Genomic DNA, 19,908 nt, shown 5'->3' on the forward strand with positions numbered 1-19,908 from the left:
GCAACTCAGAGAAGGGTGCATGAGGTTGAGCAGACGACAGTCGATCACGAGGCCAGGCTACAGAACATAGAGAAACAGTGCACAACGTTAAAAAATGACAACAAAACCCTGAAAGCCCGACTGGAAATGCTCGAGTCGCATTCAAGATGCCAGAACATCCGAATATGTGGGATCCAGGAGGACACTGAGAAAGGGAAACCCACTGAATTTGTCTCGGAGCTGCTATCCCCAGACCAGGGATCTCATCCTCAAGCTGGCTAGTCAAAAGTTCCCCCTTAACTTCAACGGAGCCAGGGTGTCTTTCTACCCAGATCTTACCTTGGAGGTGAGGAACCAACAGAAAGAGTATGATGAGGTACGCAACAAATGCAGGGCGGCCAACATCCGATATGGATTCCTCTTCCCAGCCCGTTTTAAGGTGACAGTCGAAGGATCAACACGTACGTTTGACAACCCAAAAGAGGCCGATCTGTTCTTGACAAGCAAGCTCCCTGGCTGAGGATACAGAACGTCTGTGTCAGCCGGCTAAATGACCAAATACAGGCCATGAATGTGTTTGGATTTCTGGCCTATGTCTTTTCGATTAGAAGATCAGAATTTGGGACTTATGATTGGTGAGATGTTGTGGCTAATATAGCATTGTTTGGCACATCATGTTTTAGCACCACTCACCCCCTAACGAGAGAGTTAGGTGTAAAGTGTTATTTAGTATTAGCCCATATGCGGAGCATCTATAGACGACGAGTTAGTTCAAGCTGTATGTCTAGACACCCTAAGGTTTGTGTGTTAGCCAAGGAGTGCTTCGTTTGGGGAAGTCACTCAGTAAAGGGACGGGAGGGGGATGGGGTATGTGTTTTATGTTCACGTTTATTATTAGTACAGGTGGCATGACAAGCTCCCACACGGCGGGACGTTTTTCTTCTGAGTTTTGTATGACAGCAACAATTTGCTCTAAAATAAGAAATGCCACATAGTGACAGAGCACAGAGTAGACCAGGTGGAATAAAGATAGTCAGCTGGAACTGTAATGGCTTAGGGCATGTGGTGAAATGAGCTAAAGTTTTTTCTCATCTTAAATCACTGGGTGCTGACATAGTGTTTCTTCAAGAAACTCATATTAAACGCTCCGCTCAGGCCAAGCTACGAGTCGTCTGGATCGGTCAGATATACCAGTCTAACTTTGATGCAAAAGCGAGAGGGGTAGCAATCCTGATAAGGAAAAACATTCCGTTTGTTTACTCATCCTTGATTTCAGATCCTAATGGTCGGTATATTATTGTGGCTGGTATACTGAATTCGAAACCAGTAACCTTGGTCAATTTATATGGACCCAACTTCGATGATCCATTATTTTTTCAAAGGGTATTTAAGGACATACCAAATATCTCGGATACAAGTGTTATTGTTGGAGGGGACTTTAACTGTACGTTAGATCCTCTTTTAGATAAACAGTTATCAAGGTCACTTCAACAATCAAATGCCAGTGTCTGTCTAAATACATTGATGACAAACCTTAACATTGTCGATATTTGGAGACTGACGCACCCAACAGACAGGGATTACTCTTTCTTTTCATCAGTTCATATTCCAGAAATCATATTATCATACAATCATATTCCAGAATTGACTATTTTTTGTTGGACTCCAAACTAATTTCAGTAGCTGAGTCGGTTACCTATCACCCTATTCTAATTACGGACCACTCTCCTGTGTCCATGGTGCTGAAACTCGACAATATGTCGACAGGTCGGCAACCGTGGCGCTTAGACGCATACCTGCTGAAAGATGAGGCTTTTTGTCAGTATTTGAAGGAGCAGATTGCCTCTTCCCTCGGAACTAACGACACGGGGGATGTTGACGACTCCACCCTTTGGGAATCTCTAAAGGCTGTGATTAGAGGTTACATTATTTCTTATACATCAGAGAGGAAGAAACGCGCCAATACTAGGCTGAGAGAAATTGAAAGAGAGTTAGGGGAACAGGAGAACGTTTTTAGGACGAATTCCTCATATACAGTCCTTGAGAAGATCACAAAGTTAAAATATGAATACAATACCATCCTTTCGAAACGGGTGGGCTCTTTACTTGCTAGAACGCAACAAAGTTATTTTGAACTGGGTGACAAACCACATAAATTATTAGCAAGACAGCTAAGGCATGTAAAGGCATCTAGAGCTATTCACAAAATAAAAGACAATAAAAGCACAATTTCCAAACAGCAAGGCCCCTGGGCCAGATGGATATGTAATAGAACTCTATAAGAAGTACTGCGCCAGTCTATCTCCACTTAGGTTGCGAATGTTTAAACAATCCAAAGAAAATGCCAAACTCCCGCAAACACTGTATGAGGCTACAATAGCACTGATCTTGAAAAAAGATAGAGATTCCATGGAGATGTCGTCTTATCGCCCCGTGTCGTTTCTCCCCATAGAAAACAAGGTGTTGACAAAGATATTGGCAAACCGATTGAAAACATACATTTCCGACATCATACACCCTGACCAGACAGGTTTTATCCCGGGCCGACATATATACTACAATTTGAGACGCCTTTTCAACGTAATGTATCACGATCATAAGTTTGAGGCAGTGGTAATAGCTCTTGATGCAGAGAAGGCGTTTGATCGGATTGAGTGGAAGTATATGATGTCGGTTCTGGAGCACTTCAGGTTCAGAAAGGAATTTATTAATCGGATAAGAATTATTTATGCACACCCTATGGCGTCCGTGGTAACCAATCAAGAGATGTCGCAGTCATTCCGCTTGTTCAAGGGGTGCCGACAGGGGTGCCCTATTTCGCCTGCTCTCTTCACTATAGCCATGGAACCCCTTGCTACTCGCATTCGGGCATGTGCCGATATAGCTTCTGTTAAAATAAAGGACACACAGCACAAAATTTCCCTATATGCAGACGATGTTCTTTTGTTTTTGTCCAAGCCTAAAACTTATATTCCACCCTTACTTAACTTGATAAACACATTTGGCTCCTTCTCTGGCTACAAGATAAACTGGCAAAAAAGTGAGTTGATGCCAATATCACGGCCTGTGGATATGCAATTTCTGCAATCTACCCCGTTTAGAACAGTGATGGACAAGTTCACAAGCCTTGGCATTGTAGTGACAAGAGACCTTGATCAGCTATTGAAAGCGAATTGGGACATGAAAATATATAAGCTTAAACAAAATATAGATTTTTGGAAAACTCTGCCTATCTCCTTGGTTGGTCGTATAAACACTATTAAAATGGTTGTCCTACCCAGGTTTCTTTACCTCTTCCAATGTCTACCCAATTTCATACCACAAAGCTATTTTAAGAAACTGGATTCAATAGTAACTCTAGTCATTTTTATGGGATAACAAGGCAGCCAGAATTTCAAAGAAGCATTTATGCAAGTACAAAATAGAGGGGGGCTTTGGCCTTCCTCACTTTAAACTGTATTATTGGGCTGCTAATCTGAACATTGTGTCTTTCTGGAGGGAAAGTTTACCTGCAATGAGACAGAAGGATATGCCTGCATGGCTTTTGATTGAGCAGGCCTCCTGTCAACGTTCCTCACTCCCTGCACTTGTTAATAGCCCATCATATGTGAAAAAAATCCACTCATGACTCTAACCCAGTCATTTGTCATACGCTTAGGATCTGGAAACAGATTAGGTATTTTCTTAACATACCCACTGTATACATTGACAGCCCGATTTGCCTGAATCATGCTTTCCACCCCGCATTGGATGATGTGGTGTTTTCACAGTGGATGGAGAAGGGGCTCACAACAATTGGTAATCTATAAATAGATGGTCAGTTAGCTTCATTTCAACAATTACAGGGAAAGTTCAACATGCCAACAACACATTTTTTCAGATACCTCCAAATCAGGAATTTCGTAAGGACACATATCCCACAGTATGACATGAAGCCAAATAGTCCTACATTAGATAGCTTGATCCTTGTCAAACCCCATTCAAAAGGATCGGTCTCTAGACTGTATGATGTGCTACAGGCCCACATAGAGGTATCCACAGACACCATTAAAAGGGCTTGGGAACAAGAACTTGGGTCAGAAATCTCAGATGAGGACTGGGTAGAAGCTCTCAGGAATATAAACCACAGTTCAGTGAATGCCAGACACAACCTTGTACAGTTTAAGGTGATACACAGGTTACATTACTCAAAAATAAAACTGTGTGAGAGGTGCAAGCAGGATGAGGGGACGTTGACCCACTTATTCTGGACATGTCCTAAGTTACATGTTTACTGGGCTCTCATTTTTGATTACTTATCTAGAGCCTTTGATAGAGTTCTAGCCCCAGACCCATTGACCGCTCTGTTTGGTACAGTTGATGGGAATAACCACGAAGGGAAAGCTGTCTCTCTTTGTACTCTATTAGCCAAAAGGCTCATATTGCAATTTTGGAAACTGGAGACTGTACCTACCTTTGAAATGTGGTTACGGGATTTAGGGAATGTAATACATATGGAAAAGATTCGATACAATACCTCCAATAGAAGTCCAATGTTTTACAAAATATGGCAGCCGATACTGGATAAATGGTCTAGTCCCGCTTCATAACTGGGTTGACGATCTGCTGCTACTCTGTGCTGTACTCCACTCAATATCTATTTTTGGCTTAACTACACTGCTTGTAATGACTATATGCTGTCTTCTTATACATGTACCACCTAATAGGATTTAGTTTTATTTTGTGTATGTGTGAGTTAAGTTTTGTTTTGTCCTCTAAATTGGCCATCCCATTCAACAGTACAATGAATGTCATTGTTAGTATTGCTGTCTTTTTTATTTGATTTTTTTATTGTAAAATAATAAATATATTATAATTTTAAAAAAGACTCGCAGCTGTAATTGCTGCCAAAAGTGTTTCTACCATGTATTGACTCAAAGGGGGGGTGAATACTTATCTGATCATGATTTTATTTTTTTTATCAACTTTTTCTCCATTTGAATCCCCACATTGTAACACAATAAAATGTGAAGAAATCCAAGAGGGGTGAATACCACTGATAGGCCCTGTATTCAGATGAGCATGATGCAAGTCTTTGCTCTCACACAGTCAGACAGACCATCTCCGCATCTGCACCGGTGCACTTCACGCTGCTGCAAAGTGATAGCTATGGGGTCCAAACAGTGGAGAAGTTTAGCCTCATACTTCAATGCTCTTAGTTGTTGTGGAAATCGACTCAATATTGCTGTTTACTTCATGCATGATTCTATCTTTACTCATGGTTTTATTTGTTATATATGCCCATATAAAAAAACGAGGGGAAAAAAATAAAATGGTATTTTCATGCTGGGTTGAAAGAGAAGCCTGCAAACACTTGAGTCCTCCAGGACCCCATTGCTGCCGCATTTCCACTGCTCTGGCATGTGTCATACAATATGATATATAAGGGTTTTACACACTACTGAGCTAAACTGAGTCGAGCAAAACCAAGCTGTACTCAGCAGACCTTGCTACACATCTACCATAGTTTCTGGAACCATACAGAAAAAGTCATTGTGAAAATTAAATATCCAAGCCAACACAGCTTGTTTTGGGTCAGCATGAAGGTGTGAAAAGGACATTATCAGTATTTTCTCCCAACCCTACAGGTTGGGAGCCTGAGGCCTGATCTCCAGCGGGTTCTGGTTCAGTGGGGCCAGTTTGAGAAGGAGCTGGGTGATGTTTCATTCTACACCACTAAGCTGCGCTGTGGTCTGGAACACAGCAGTGGTCCCTTCCTCTCCTACCACCAGGTCAAAAGGCATGTGGAGCAGCTACAGGTGAGTGTGATGAAGTTGTCAACCATATAAGAAGAGACATATCAAGGGGCGGTTCCCATAGAAATGCCTGAGCACGCTATCTTAGCATGTCATGACCGCCAAGCTAGCTATGTTATCCACATTTAGTGCACACAGTGCGGTACAGGACTCCTTTGAAAGGAAGTCATTTTTGACAAATATGGAAATGTGTCATTCTGTCACTTTCCCAGCTATTTGTTGAAGACATATTCAGCTACTTAAGAAACTGACTCAAAGCTAGCTAATGTATTGCGATTCAGAGAAAACCTACCAGCAAGGGACAAGTTTGTCATTGGCAACCAGCTCGTTAAAATCCTGCCCTAGTCTGCTAAACAGCCGATACAAGAAGTGCTCGTCAGTTCCGACTCTCTGTTTTGAAACCTCTCTGTCTCAAACATTAACCACTGATACAGTGCCCGATATTTTACAATCCACTGTAATGGTAGATGAATATGAATTAAAAGATGATTGAAAGAGATACCACAACTCTAACCTTGAGCTACTGTAGACAACCCAAAATTGTGGGTATAGGACATGTGACATAAACACATTGTGTGCCAGATGTATTGGAAAGCCTATATCTTCCTAACATGTAAAGCTACCAAACCTAAATCTCCCATATACAGCGTGCCTCAATACTGTAGGAGATTTTGTCATTAAATGCTGTTTGGTTTGATGAGTTGGAAAGGGAGTGTTTGTTTACACTATGACGTTTCTCTGTCCACAGTGCCTCCAGGAGGAGGCTGGGATGGGGGCGGAGATGTGGACTGCTCTGGACCAGTCGTACGCAGGCTTGTCGGACACTATCAGTCCTGGAGCGGCCCAACTCCTTATTGAGAGACTTGAGGAGGAGAGAACACAGTCAGTACCACCGCTAACTGGACCTTTGATGGGGCAATCAGCAGTTGAAACAATAACAAAGCATCATCCCTGCTCCTGTTCCAGTAAAAAGCTAATGGATAAGGCTGGAGAAATGTGACCAGACTCAAATTCATAGACAGAGCTATAGATGCAAGGACTGACCATCCATAATATCAAAATTATAGTTTTAACCATGTTTTGTTTACATTTATTTTGTTTACAAACATTGGAATAAAACAAACTTAGATTTGGGGTTCTGATGGGGTACAACAGTTTAACTAAGCTCATAAGGCATTTAGAAGTTATATTCGTCAATAATCAATACATTCAAAAATGGATGTAGAAAATGCAGATTGCCCTTTTAAGGTGGACTTGGCAATTTGACATAATCAAACAGCAGGGTTGTGTTTAGTAAGCACGAAATGGAAGAAAATATATTTAACAATGTATATATGTATATAACAATAAGAAACACTTGCTTTTGTTTTCCATTGAGAAATCAAACATGGGTTTCAAATACTTAACTCGATTCAAGTACTTTATCTGTGCATGTTTGAGCTTGCCCAGCTTAATTAAAAACAGAAAAACCCCAAAACTGCAAACCCCGCCCATCTGGCACTCCAAGCAGACTCAAACAACGCTCCAAGTACTTGACTCGATTTTTCAAGTATTTCCAACCAAGGTCTGACAGAAAACTGCCAAGCCAAGACTGCCACTTTAATAGGGAAATTAATGTTTTTTTTGTTGAACTGTGGTAAACACAGGCGTAGGATATCTTATACATATTGTTCTATGAGATCATCTGCATCAGCTAACAACACTTTTTGTGAATTTTGAAACATTTTTGTAATCAAAACAAATAAGTATTTTGTTCCGAGCTGGTAAGCCGAAAGCTAACTAGCTTTTTGGTGGACTCGTGTAGAGTAGACTAGTTTGTGTGGTCGGCATAGACTAGTGACTTGAAACATTTTGCGACTAATATTGTAGTTCCATTTCTCTCACAGTTAGCAACTGACTTATTTTAAGCACATGAAGGCTTCATAATTCATAAAGCATGTCATATTGCTTTGTAAATGGCTAGTGAAAAACTTTAAAACAAGATGCCTCAGTTGATTAAAAAAAATATTGGAGGGCAGCCCACTTTGTTGTTGTTTGAAATGCAGATTGCCCCTTTATTATGTTTAAAACACTGTCGGCCCCTGTCAGGTGGAAGGCGCTAGTGCAGGAGGTGGATGAGGAGCTGCTGAGAACTGGGGATCTGCTGTCGTTCTGGGGGGAGTACAACCGTCTGTACGACCAATGCTCCGTCCGCCTGCAACACCACCAGGAACAGTGGGGGGCGCTGCTCAGCTTCCTGTCGACACCATGCCACTCCACACAGGACCTGGTCGATGCCATCAAGGTGAGTGCCACTGTCACTCGGGTTGGGGTTAATTCTAATTGAAGTTTACTGAGTGTACAGTGTATTAGAAACACCTGCTCTTTCCATGACATAGACTGACCAGGTGAATCCAGGTGAAAGCTATGATCCCTTATTGATCCACTTCAGTCAGTGTAGATGAAGGGGAGGAGACAGGTTAAAGAAGGATTTTTAAGCCTTGAGGCAATTGAGACATGGATTATGCATGTGTGCCATTCAGAGGGTGAGTGATCAAGACAAAATATTTAAGTACCTTTGAGCGGGGTATGGTAGTAGGTGCCAGGCTCAACGGTTTGAGTGTGTCAAGAACTGTAACGCTGCTGGGTTTTTCACGCTCAACAGTTTCATGTGTGAATCAAGAATGGTCCACCACCCAAATGACATCCAGCCAACTTGACACAATTGTAGGAAGCACTGGAGTCAACATGGACCAGCATCCCTGTGGAACGCTTTCGACACCTTGTAGAGTCCATGCCACGACAAATTGAGGCTGTTCTGAGGGCAAAAGCGGGTGCAACTCAATATTAGGGAGGTGTTCAAAATGTTTTGTACACTCAGTGTGTATATAGCTTCTTCTTTTCAGTTTATTGAGTTGAGTTTTATTTCAGTATACATGGCAGCTGAATTGAGTATACATCAACAAAAAAAACAAGTAAATGTCTATAAGTGTGTGCGCTAATCTAGAAAGTTCAGAAGTCCGATGTTATTCAGTTCAAGCACTTTGGATGGTGAGTGGAGTAGAGAAAATATTTATGGTCAGGAGGAGGCAGCATCTCAGTCACAGCCAGGGAGTCAGAAACAGACAGGTCTGTAGCCTCATCATCGCCGACCCCAACATCCTCTCCGTGCTTTGGGTTTCGTAGATAATTTTCTATTCCTCCAGCACTACCATTTGTGCAGCACCCACTTGGGTGATGCCACTGCTGCCACACATTTGGTAACAGTCAGAGTAGTTGACAATCTTCACTACTGCAAGCCATTTCCAGTAATGTAGTCCTCTCCCGTCTCGAGTCACTTGCTTTGTTGAGGCATTCAAGCAACAACAGTCCCATTCAGGGGCTAATGTTAGCTAGCCAAGCCAAACTGCCAACAGTCTTCAAACTCATTCAGATACATACATTCTAAATAAAAATGGGTCAAAACACGACTCAGTAAATGATCAGAAACAAAAAGCGGATCAAAAATGAATAAAAAACACTTATAAACAAAAACATTATTATAGAGGTTGCCTCATGGCCAGTGTTGGGGTCGCTACTCAAAACAAATAAAAAATATGACCTATTACTCGTTACTACTTTCAACAATAATACTCTATTTATTACTCCCTGTGAACAGTTATTAGTATTTACCGCATCCTCACTAAATGTAAACAATGTCACCAACACAAGTAAATATTATGTTTTAAGTAGGCTATGTGCATTAGGCCTGCAGATATCAAATCCCAGGGCATTGAGGGCAAGGATATGAACACTATCTAAGCCTACCTGGACTATGGCATCAGGCAGGCCAGCTGTCATCCGAGAGAGACAGTCCTTCAGTGCCACTGTCTTGGACATCAACTTTAGTTTAGTCAACCAGGTTAGTAGTAGAGTGTCGTAGAAACAGGTATCCTCTCCTTGCAAGATGTCCAATGACACAGTCAGTGGCTTCATGACTGCAATATTCCCTCAGGAATTTATACTCCTGATCAGTGATGCATTTTACCCCCAGGTGAGAGCAGAGAATGCTCAACTCTGTGTTTTAAATGCTTCTACCATTTTTCATCCCCCTCACTAAAAACAGTTAGTAGTACTGGGTGCTTGCGTAAAACAGGAACTTGGTGAAAGGACGTCAACCTCGGGCCGAAAACAATTACATAGAATCCTATTCCCCCAACACTGCTTATGGTGCGCCATGGCAAACACCGTGTATTGAGAAGTCATTGAAAATATATACAGTACCCTTCAAAAGTTTGGACACACCTACTCATTCAAGGGTTTATCTTTGTTTGTTCTATTTTCTACATTGTAGAATAATAGTGAAGACATCCCAACTATGAAATAACACATATAGAATCATGTAGTAACCAAAAAATTGTTTAACAAATCAAAATATATTTTACATTTTATATTCTTCAAAGTTGTCACCCTTTGCCTTGATAGCTTTGTGCACTCTTGGCATTCTCTCAACCAGCGTCACCTGGAATGCTTTGTCAACAGTCTTGAAGAAGTTCCCACATATGCTGAGCACTTGTTGGCTGCTTTTCCTTCACTCTGCGGTCCAACTCATCCCAAACCATCTCAATTGACTTGAGGTTGGGTGATTGTGGAGGCCAGGTCATCTGATGCAGCACTCCATCACTCTCCTTGTTGGCCAAATAGCCCTTACACAGCCTGGAGGTGTGTTGAAAAACAAATGAGAGTGATGGAGTGCGCAAACCAAATGGGATGGCGTATCGCTGCAGAATGCTGTGGTAGCCATGCTGGTTACGTGAGCCTTGAATTCTTAATAAATCACTGACAGTGTCACCAGCGTAGTACCCCCACACCATCACACCTCCTCCTCCAGGCTTCATGGTGGGAACCACACATGGTGAGATCATCCGTTCATCTACACTCTGTCTCACAAAGACACGACGGTTGGAACCAAAAATCTCAAATGTGGACTCATTAGACCAAAGGACAGATTTCCACTGGTCTAATGTCCATTGCTCGTTTTTCTTGGCCCAAGCAAGTCTCTTCTTGTTATTGGTGTCCTTTAGTAGTGTTTTCTAAGCAGCAATTCGACCATGAAGACTTGGTCCATGCAGTCTCCTCTGAACAGTTGATGTTGAGATGTGTCTGTTACTTGAACTCTGTGAAGCATTTATTTGGACTGCAATTTCTGAGGCTGGTAACTCTAATGAACTTATCCTCTGCAGCAGAGGTAACTCTGGGTCTTCCTTTCCTGTGGCGGTCCTCATGAGAGCCAGTTTCATCATAGCGCTTGATGTTTTCTGTAACTGCACTTCAAGAAACTTTCAACGTTTTTGAAATTTTCCAGATTGACTGACATTCATGTCTTGAAGTAATGATGGACTGTCATTTCTGTCTGATTATTTGAGCTGTTCTTGCCATAATATGGACTTGGCCTTTTATCAAATAGGGCTATCTTCTGTATACCACCCCTACCTTGTCACAACACAACTAATTGGCTCAAATGCATTAAGACAGAAAGAAATTCCACAAATTAACTGTTAGTACGGCACACCTGTTAAATGAAATGCATTCCAGGTGACGACATCATTAAGCTGGTTGAGAGAATGCCAAGAGTGTGGAAAGCTGTCATCAAGGCAAAGGGTGGCTTCTTTGAAGAATCTCAAATAAAAAATATATATTTTGATTTGTTTAACACTTTCTTGGTTACTACATGCTTCCATATGTGTTATTTCATAGTTTTGATGTCTTCACTATTATTCTGTAGAAAATAGTCAAAATTAAGAAAAACCCTTACATGAGAAGGTGTGTCCAAACCTTTGACTGGTACTGTATATTTTGAATTATTAAGTTGCCATTTCAGTTTACTTCCTGAATTGACTGACTTCAATTCAAATTGGACCCCTACAGTGTCGCAATTACCATATAATTACATGTAGAACACTACAACTGCAACTGAATGTCTTATGTCAGATAGCTAAACAATTCCCTGGAGGTCGGTGGGTTCCCCAGATAGCATATGATAGCAAAATGTGTATAATTGCAAGACATTTACTTCAAAGCTGCAAAATGTTCTCTCATCTTCATGCAAAAATGTGAATAAAAGCATGACGTTAGCTATAAAACAGCACATGTATGTCCCTGCCTAATGGCAAAAAGTGTAGAATTGCAGGAAATCAGCTTTAAAACTACAGAAAAATTCTTAGCCTCATGACAAAATGCGTAGAATAGCATTAGAAAACGGCATGTTTTTCTATTTGCACCATGGAAACATGTGTTGAAATGCAGGAAGTTAGCTGATTTTCCTGCAAAAAAATTATGAGAAACAAATGAATGACTGTTACTGTCACTCAAGCTTTCACATTACTGTCTCCTTCCCTATGCGCTTGTGTAGGCTGGGTCTAATCTATATACAAATAAAGTTCCTTCAGAAAGTATTCACACCCCGTGACTTTTTCCAAATGTTGTTGTGTTACTTCTTAGGGCTAGGAGTCCCACTAGCGGGACAACTTCCAGTGAAACTGGAGGGTGCTCAATTCAAATAAATAATCTTAAATAATATGGATTTTAAACATTTAGGTACTGTCGCGGTAGGGGATTTTGCTATAGGACCGTTAAGGTACCCCCATCGAGAGTGATACAAGTCGTCTCACTCAAGTACTTATGTCACCCGGCTAACAGGTGACTCACAGGTCCGCCGGACTGAACTGGTTATGTATCCTGCCCTTTATTCAGAGACTAGCCTTGTGTGATGCCGTTAGGCTTGTTTCGGGATCCTAGATAATATCAATCAGACTCAGAGTACCTCGTGTTTTACTTTCACTTTCCCTTGGTATGCTCTTATATCTAGACTCACGCAAGCTATAACTTGGTTACGATTTACAGTCTATGTCCGTCGACTAATACTACTCGAATATTAATATAGAGGATATCTGTTACAATAAAATGATTATTCTGTCCAAACCATTATATTGTCTTTAGTGTAGAAACTAGTCTTGTTTCCCTAGATTGGGAGCGTCAGAGGTGTTCTCTCCCCTAGGGTTTTGGGGCTAGTTTATACTTTTTATTCGATGTTTGCAATTCACACAGTTGTACACGTTATTACAGTTTCTTTTTGGTCCTTAATCTATAACATCAACAATCATCAAAACACTTGAACTCTTAATGCCTCATACATGTATTACAACAAGCGGTTAATTACCTTAGCGTAGGCCGACCTGGTTGGTTCCCAGAGTATGTTCTTCAACTCACAATTTCTCTAGAGGTTTTATCCAATCACTCAGTATCTGTTCCTCCTACTAGAAGTTTGTACTATGATTCGCTGAATCTTGTTAAAAGGCTGTGTCGAGATCAAGACCCTTCGTAACACCACTGATGCTGTGTATCTACTCCAGTTACGGAGTGGATTAATTAAGCAATGGGAGTGTACATGGTAGTTGTCTCTGTTCGTCTCTTTACAAAATCCAGAAATCACAAGTTACAATTGTTCTAGAGTATGAAAGTCAGATATTACCTTTTGGGGTGATGATAGGTTTAAATATCACGAGCTGCCTGTCAGTGATAAGTCAAGTAGATCTATCATGCCCTCTTAATGAAGGCATTCTTCTTATATACTATTTTCGGGACCATGTCAGCCTTAGCGCTGACTCACATTCTAATCTTGCGGCGAGCTATTCCTGTAAAGGGTCAGTGTGATATGTCAGTGTGATAGGATCAGTGTGATATGTCACTGTGAATATATTACTAATGACAGTGCCTATGTATCCTCTAAGCCCAAATCTTGCATCAAATTAACCCAGTCACATTCTACTGTTGGTTTAGCTTTTTCTTGTTTTATCGATGACTCGCCTTCTTCCTCATCTGCGGGCGGTACTTGAACGTAAGGTATCTCATCGAACCAGTTATTTGGCTCCTACTTAAGAGGCGGAGCCAGTGGTGAAGGTGTGAGCAGATCCAGTAAAGGAGGTGTCATCAGAGCCCTTTTTTGTGCTACCGCATCAGTACATATAAGTGTGTTATATCGGCTGAAAGATTAAATTCTTGTTCATTTAACTGTCTGATTTACAGTAGCTATTACAGCGAAAACATGCCATGCGATTGTTTGAGGACGGCCCCCCACATCAAAACATTTTTCCACCGGCACAGGTTTCATACATTCACAAATAACGATTAAATATTCACTTACTTTTTGAAAATCTTCCTCTGATTTGTCATTCAAAGTGTCTCAGCTATAGCATGTAGTGTCAGGGCCTGAGCTACAGGCCGTTTACATTTGGCACGTCATTCAGACAGGAAGACAAGAAAAAAAGGAGCCCTAAGAAGTTTAAACATTTATGAAAAAATGTTGGTCACTGGCCTACACACAACACCCCTCAAAGTAGAATCATTATTTTTTATTTTTTCAAATTAAAAGCTTAAATGTTTTTTGTCAGTAAGAATTCAACCCCTTTGTTATGCTTAACAACTCACATAATAAGTTTCATGGACTGTGTGCAGTAGTGTTTAACATGATTTTTGAATGACTGCCTCATCTCTGTAACCCACAGATACAATCATCTGTAAGGTCCCTTAGTCGAGCAGTGAATTTCAAACACAGATTCGTTATGGACTGGGGAGTTGGACCAGGACATTAATTCACCTTTCAGCAAGAAAATAAACCTAAAACACAAGGCCAAATCTACACTGGAGTGGCCGAGTTTCAGATTTGAAAAGGACCTAAAAAGGATTGTCTAGCAATGATCAACAACTAATTTGACAGAGCTTGAATAATAAAAACTAAAAAAGAATAATGGACAAATATTGCACAATCCAGGTGTGGAAAGAGAGACCCAGAAAGACTTACAGCTGTAATCACTGCCAAAGGTGCTTCTACAAAGTATTGATTTATGTCATTGTTATTTATTTCATTTTCAATAAATGTGCAAAAAATTCTAAAAACATGTTTTCACTTTGTCATTATGGGGTATTGTGTGTAGATGGGTGAGAAAAACATCTAGACTGAACAAAAATATAAACGCAAGATGCAAAGTGTTGGTCCCATGTTTCATGAGCTGACATAAAACATCCCAAATATGTTCCATACGCACAGAAAGTTTATTTCTCTCAAATGTTGTGCACAAATTGCTTTACATCCCTGTTAGTGAGCATTTCTCCTTTGTTTAGATAATCCCTCCACCTGGCAGGTGTGATGCCAACGTTGTGAACGTCCCAATGCCATTGCGGTGTTGTGGTTATGGTATGGGCAGGCATAAGCTATGGACAACCAACAGAATTGCATTTTATCGATGGCAATTTCATGATGAGATCCTGAGGCCCATTGTGATTCCCACTGTTTTAAGGTATCTGTGACCAACAGATGCATATCTGTATTCCCAGTCATGTGAAATCCATAGATTAGGACCTAATGAATTTATTTCAATTGCCTGATTTCATCATTTGAACTGTAACTCAGTAAAATCAATGAAATTGTTACATGTTGTGTTTATTTTTCTTCTATATATTTAATACAAATTGTATTCAGGCTTTAACACAACAAAATGTGGAATAATTCAAGGGTACGAATACTTTCTGAAGGCACATTAGCAGACATTTGTATCCATAGCGATATACAGCGATATACATTTTCATATGGGTAGCCCCAGCGGGAAACAAGCCCAAGATCTTGAGAGGCACGCAGGATCTGAGAGGAATAGTTTTCTAATTTTACAATCAGGAAAAATGAATGTGTCAAGGGTAGTCCTGGGTAGTCAAGGTGTAATTTTGGACTTGTGAACACCTACACCTTATTTTAACACACTCCTATTCACACCTATCCAATCCTCTCAGATCTACACAAGTGGCTACTGGTTATGGGCTAGTTTTGGATTGGGCATAATATGTGGTAGCAGGGTTTCATTTTTATTTATTTATTTTGTATTTCACCTTTATTTAACCAGGTAGGCTAGTTGAGAACAAGTTCTCATTTACAACTGCGACCTGGCCAAGATAAAGCATAGCAGTGTGAACAGACAACACAGAGTTACACATGGAGTAAACAATTAACAAGTCAATAACACAGTAGAAAAAAAAGACTCTATTATACATTGTATGCAAAAGGCATGAGGAGGTAGGCGAATAATTACAATTTTGCAGATTAACACTGGACTGATAAATGATCAGATGGTCATGTACAGGTAGAGATACTGGTGTGCAAAAGAGCAGAAAAGTAAATCAATAAAAACAGTATGGGGATGAGGTAGGTATATTGGGTGGGCTATTTACCGATGGACTATGTACAGCTGCAGCGATCGGTTAGCTGCTCAGATAGCAGATGTTTGAAGTTGGTGAGGGAGATAAAAGTCTCCAACTTCAGCGATTTTTCAATTCGTTCCAGTCACAGGCAGCAGAGAACTGGAACGAAAGGTGGCCAAGGTGTTGGCTTTATGGATGATCAGTGAGATACACCTGCTGGAGCGTGTGCTACGGGTGGGTGTTGCCATCGTGACCAGTGAACTGAGATAAGGCGGAGCTTTACCTAGCATGGACTTGTAGATGACCTGGAGCCAGTGGGTCTGGCGACGAATATGTAGCGAGGGCCAGCGGACTAGAGCATACAGGTCGCAGTGGTGGGTGGTATAAGGTGCTTTTGTAACAAAATGGATGGCACTGTGATAAACTGCATCCAGTTTGCTGAGTAGAGTATTGGAAGCTATTTTGTAGATGACATCGCCAAAGTCGAGGATCAGTAGGATAGTCAGTTTTACTAGGGTAAGTTTGGCGGCGTGAGTGAAGGAGGCTTTGTTGCGGAATAGAAAGCCGACTCTTGATTTGATTTTCGATTGGAGATGTTTGATATGAGTCTGGAAGGAGAGTTTACAGTCTAGCCAGACACCTAGGTACTTATAGATGTCCACATATTCTAGGTCGGAACCATCCAGGGTGGTGATGCTCGTCGGGCGTGCGGGTGCAGGCAGCAAACGGTTGAAAAGCATGCATTTGGTTTTACTAGCGTTTAAGAGCAGTTGGAGGCCACGGAAGGAGTGTTGTATGGCGTTGAAGCTCGTTTGGAGGTTAGATAGCACAGTGTCCAAGGAAGGGCTGGAAGTATACAGGATGGTGTCGTCTGCGTAGAGGTGGATCAGGGAATCGCCCGCAGCAAGAGCAACATCATTGATGTATACAGAGAAAAGAGTCGGCCCGAGAATTGAACCCTGTGGCACCCCCATAGAGACTGCCAGAGGACCGGACAACATGCCCTCCGATTTGACACACTGAACTCTGTCTGCAAAGTAGTTGGTGAACCAGGCAAGGCAGTCATTAGAAAAACCGAGGCTACTGAGTCTGCCGATAAGAATATGGTGATTGACAGAGTCGAAAGCCTTGGCCAGGTCGATGAAGACGGCTGCACAATACTGTCTTTTATCGATGGCGGTTATGATATCGTTTAGTACCTTGAGCGTGGCTGGGGTGCACCCGTGACCGGCTCGGAAACCAGATTGCACAGCGGAGAAGGTACGGTGGGATTCGAGATGGTCAGTGACCTGTTTGTTGACATGGCTTTCGAAGACCTTAGATAGGCAGGGCAGGATGGATATAGGTCTGTAACAGTTTGGGTCCAGGGTGTCTCCCCCTTTGAAGAGGGGGATGACTACGGCAGCTTTCCAATCCTTGGGGATCTCAGACGATATGAAAGAGAGGTTGAACAGGCTGGTAATAGGGGTTGCGACAATGGAGGCGGATAGTTTCAGAAATAGAGGGTCCAGATTGTCAAGCCCAGCTGATTTGTACGGGTCCAGGTTTTGCAGCTCTTTCAGAACATCTGCTATCTGGATTTGGGTAAAGGAGAACCTGGAGAGGCTTGGGCGAGTAGCTGCAGGGGGGGGGCTGTTGGAGTAGCCATTCTCACCCCAGAAATTCCAACTCTCCCCTTTGCTCTTCCCTCTGCATTGCCCTATAATAAAATAATAAAAAATGTGGGTCTACACTGTAGACTCCTTGTCTTGTCTCCACTTTGAAGAAGGCAGGGAGCATTCTGTCCCGGAAGTGGGGATGCGGTGCTGTGAATGGGCTCTCAAAATAGGGCTATTCCGTGTACGGTACACAGATTATAGGGTCTTACAGGAGGCATGTATAGGTAAGCAAAATAGCATAAAATAGCCACTTTCATCATGATCTTCTAAAAAAATGGTCTGTGATACAAATGTAAAAAGCATTTCAAACATCCTTCCTCCCAATGAAGTTACAATGTCAGAATTGCCAAAACAATCGGAGATACCAAAAATATTTTCGGCCTACGCTGGTGTGGAATTATCCAATAGCAACAATGGGCCGTGCTGTGCCTTGCGTGTGTGAGTGAGTGCATGTATGTGTGTTCTCCTCTACCACATACCTGATCCTGCAGACCAAGAAAAATAATATTCAATATTATTATTTTGTAATCAGTGAGCAACCTATCTTCCACTCGCTCCATTAGGGCACAACCCATTCGTCATCCGTGCCTACTTGAAAAAGCACTCATATACTTTTAAGTAAAATACTCAGCTGTTTTGCCATGTGAATTCAAGACAAGGAGGATGTTTCCCTCTGAATTTGAGACCCAGAAAACACAAGAATATGCAGAGAAAAACAAAGCAAATACTGTAGTAGCGTTGTCCCTAAGCTGATCCTAGAACTGTACCTAAGGGCAACTTCTACCCGTATGATGTATGTCTTACCCAAGCCAGTGATTCTCAATTGGAGACCCCATAGGGGTGCATTTTTTTTCTCAAGCAATAACAAACATGAACCAACTAATCAAGGGCTTGGTGATAAGTTCACTAGTTGCAGGTTAGTCATGCAAGTGTTAGAACAAAAATCTGCAGCCCTAGTGAATTGGCAATGTCTCACACATTTATGGCGGTAGCATCTCATGTGTGTGTGTGTGTGTGTGTGTGTGTGTGTGTGTGTGTGTGTGTGTGTGTGTGTGTGTGTGTGTGTTTTTTGTGTTTTCCAGCATCAGCAGGTTGGCTTTGAGGATGTTCAAGGCAGTCTGGGCGAAGTCCTGGAAGCCTCCAAGCCTCTGATTGGACAGGCAGAGCCACTTGTCGCCGCCATCGTTCAATCAAAGTCCATGTTGTTGTCACGTGACCTGGTGCTGCTGGGCCAGGCGTTGTCAGGGAAATGTGCACGGCTTCAGGTGAGAGGGGAAAGCCATGTTTAAAATGTAAATATATAAAATAGAACAAACAGATTCTATTGTAAATATTGTGGAAAAACGTTAACATCAACATTGATGGATTTATACAACAAAATTAATGTATAGACATTTTATGAATGTATGTTCCAAAAATATATTGTATGCTGAACAAAATTGGGAAATGTAATTATTTCATACTTATACAATTTCTCAGAGAAAACGATTTAGTTTAAACAAGTAATAATAATAAAATAAAACAAGATAGGTGTCAAAGTTATTGGCACCCCTGTTTTCAATACTTTGTGTACCCTCCCCTTGCGAGGATAACGGCACTCAGCCTTTTTCTATAATGCTTTATGAGATTGGAGAACACATTGGGAGGGATATTTTACCATTCCTCACAGAATCTTTGCAGATCTTTGATATCCTTCAATCGGCGCTTATTGACAGCCCTCTTCAATACAAACCAAAGGCTTCCAATGGGGTTCAAGTATGGACAATGCAAAATGTTGCTTTTGTGTTCAATTAACCATTTCTTTGAGATTGGAATGTGTGCTTGGGGTCATTGTCTTGTTGGAAGACTCACTTGTGCCAAGTTTCAGAATCCTGGTGGAGGCAACTAGGTTTTTGGCTAAAATGTCCTGGTACTTGTTAAGGTCAACAGCATCATGAACTCTACAAAGGCCCCAGGACCAGTCAAAGCAAAACAGCCCCATAACATCAAAAATCCACCACCATATTTTACAGTAGAAATTTGGTTATTTTCTGCATATGTATACTTCTTTCGACGCCAAACCCACCAGCTCTATTTAAGTCTCATCTGACCATAACACTAATTTACAATTCAAGTACCAATGCCATTTAGCAAACTCCAGGCTTTTTTTATGGCAGCCATTCCAAATAGCCTATTGGCATGAAGGTGGCTTCCAATAGTAGATTTGGAGGCTGAGGGACCTGGAGGCTGAGGGATGCTGTAATTCTCCAACTATGGCCCTTGGATTTTTC

General features: G+C 41.5%; 1 protein-coding gene across 1 annotated transcript in view; it reads left to right on the plus strand.

Annotated features, from left to right (window-relative positions):
* Positions 1–19,908, plus strand: part of LOC112250423 (nesprin-2) — a 245,510-nt gene that overhangs the window by 164,270 nt on the left and 61,332 nt on the right. The window contains exons 82-85 of the mRNA XM_042322697.1: positions 5,607–5,777; positions 6,523–6,656; positions 7,863–8,058; positions 18,721–18,903. Of these exons, the coding sequence (XP_042178631.1) occupies positions 5,607–5,777; positions 6,523–6,656; positions 7,863–8,058; positions 18,721–18,903 (684 nt within the window). The remainder of the gene's footprint in view (positions 1–5,606; positions 5,778–6,522; positions 6,657–7,862; positions 8,059–18,720; positions 18,904–19,908) is intronic.

Source organism: Oncorhynchus tshawytscha, linkage group LG05 (assembly GCF_018296145.1).
Source record: "Oncorhynchus tshawytscha isolate Ot180627B linkage group LG05, Otsh_v2.0, whole genome shotgun sequence".
Lineage (NCBI taxonomy): Eukaryota > Metazoa > Chordata > Actinopteri > Salmoniformes > Salmonidae > Oncorhynchus > Oncorhynchus tshawytscha.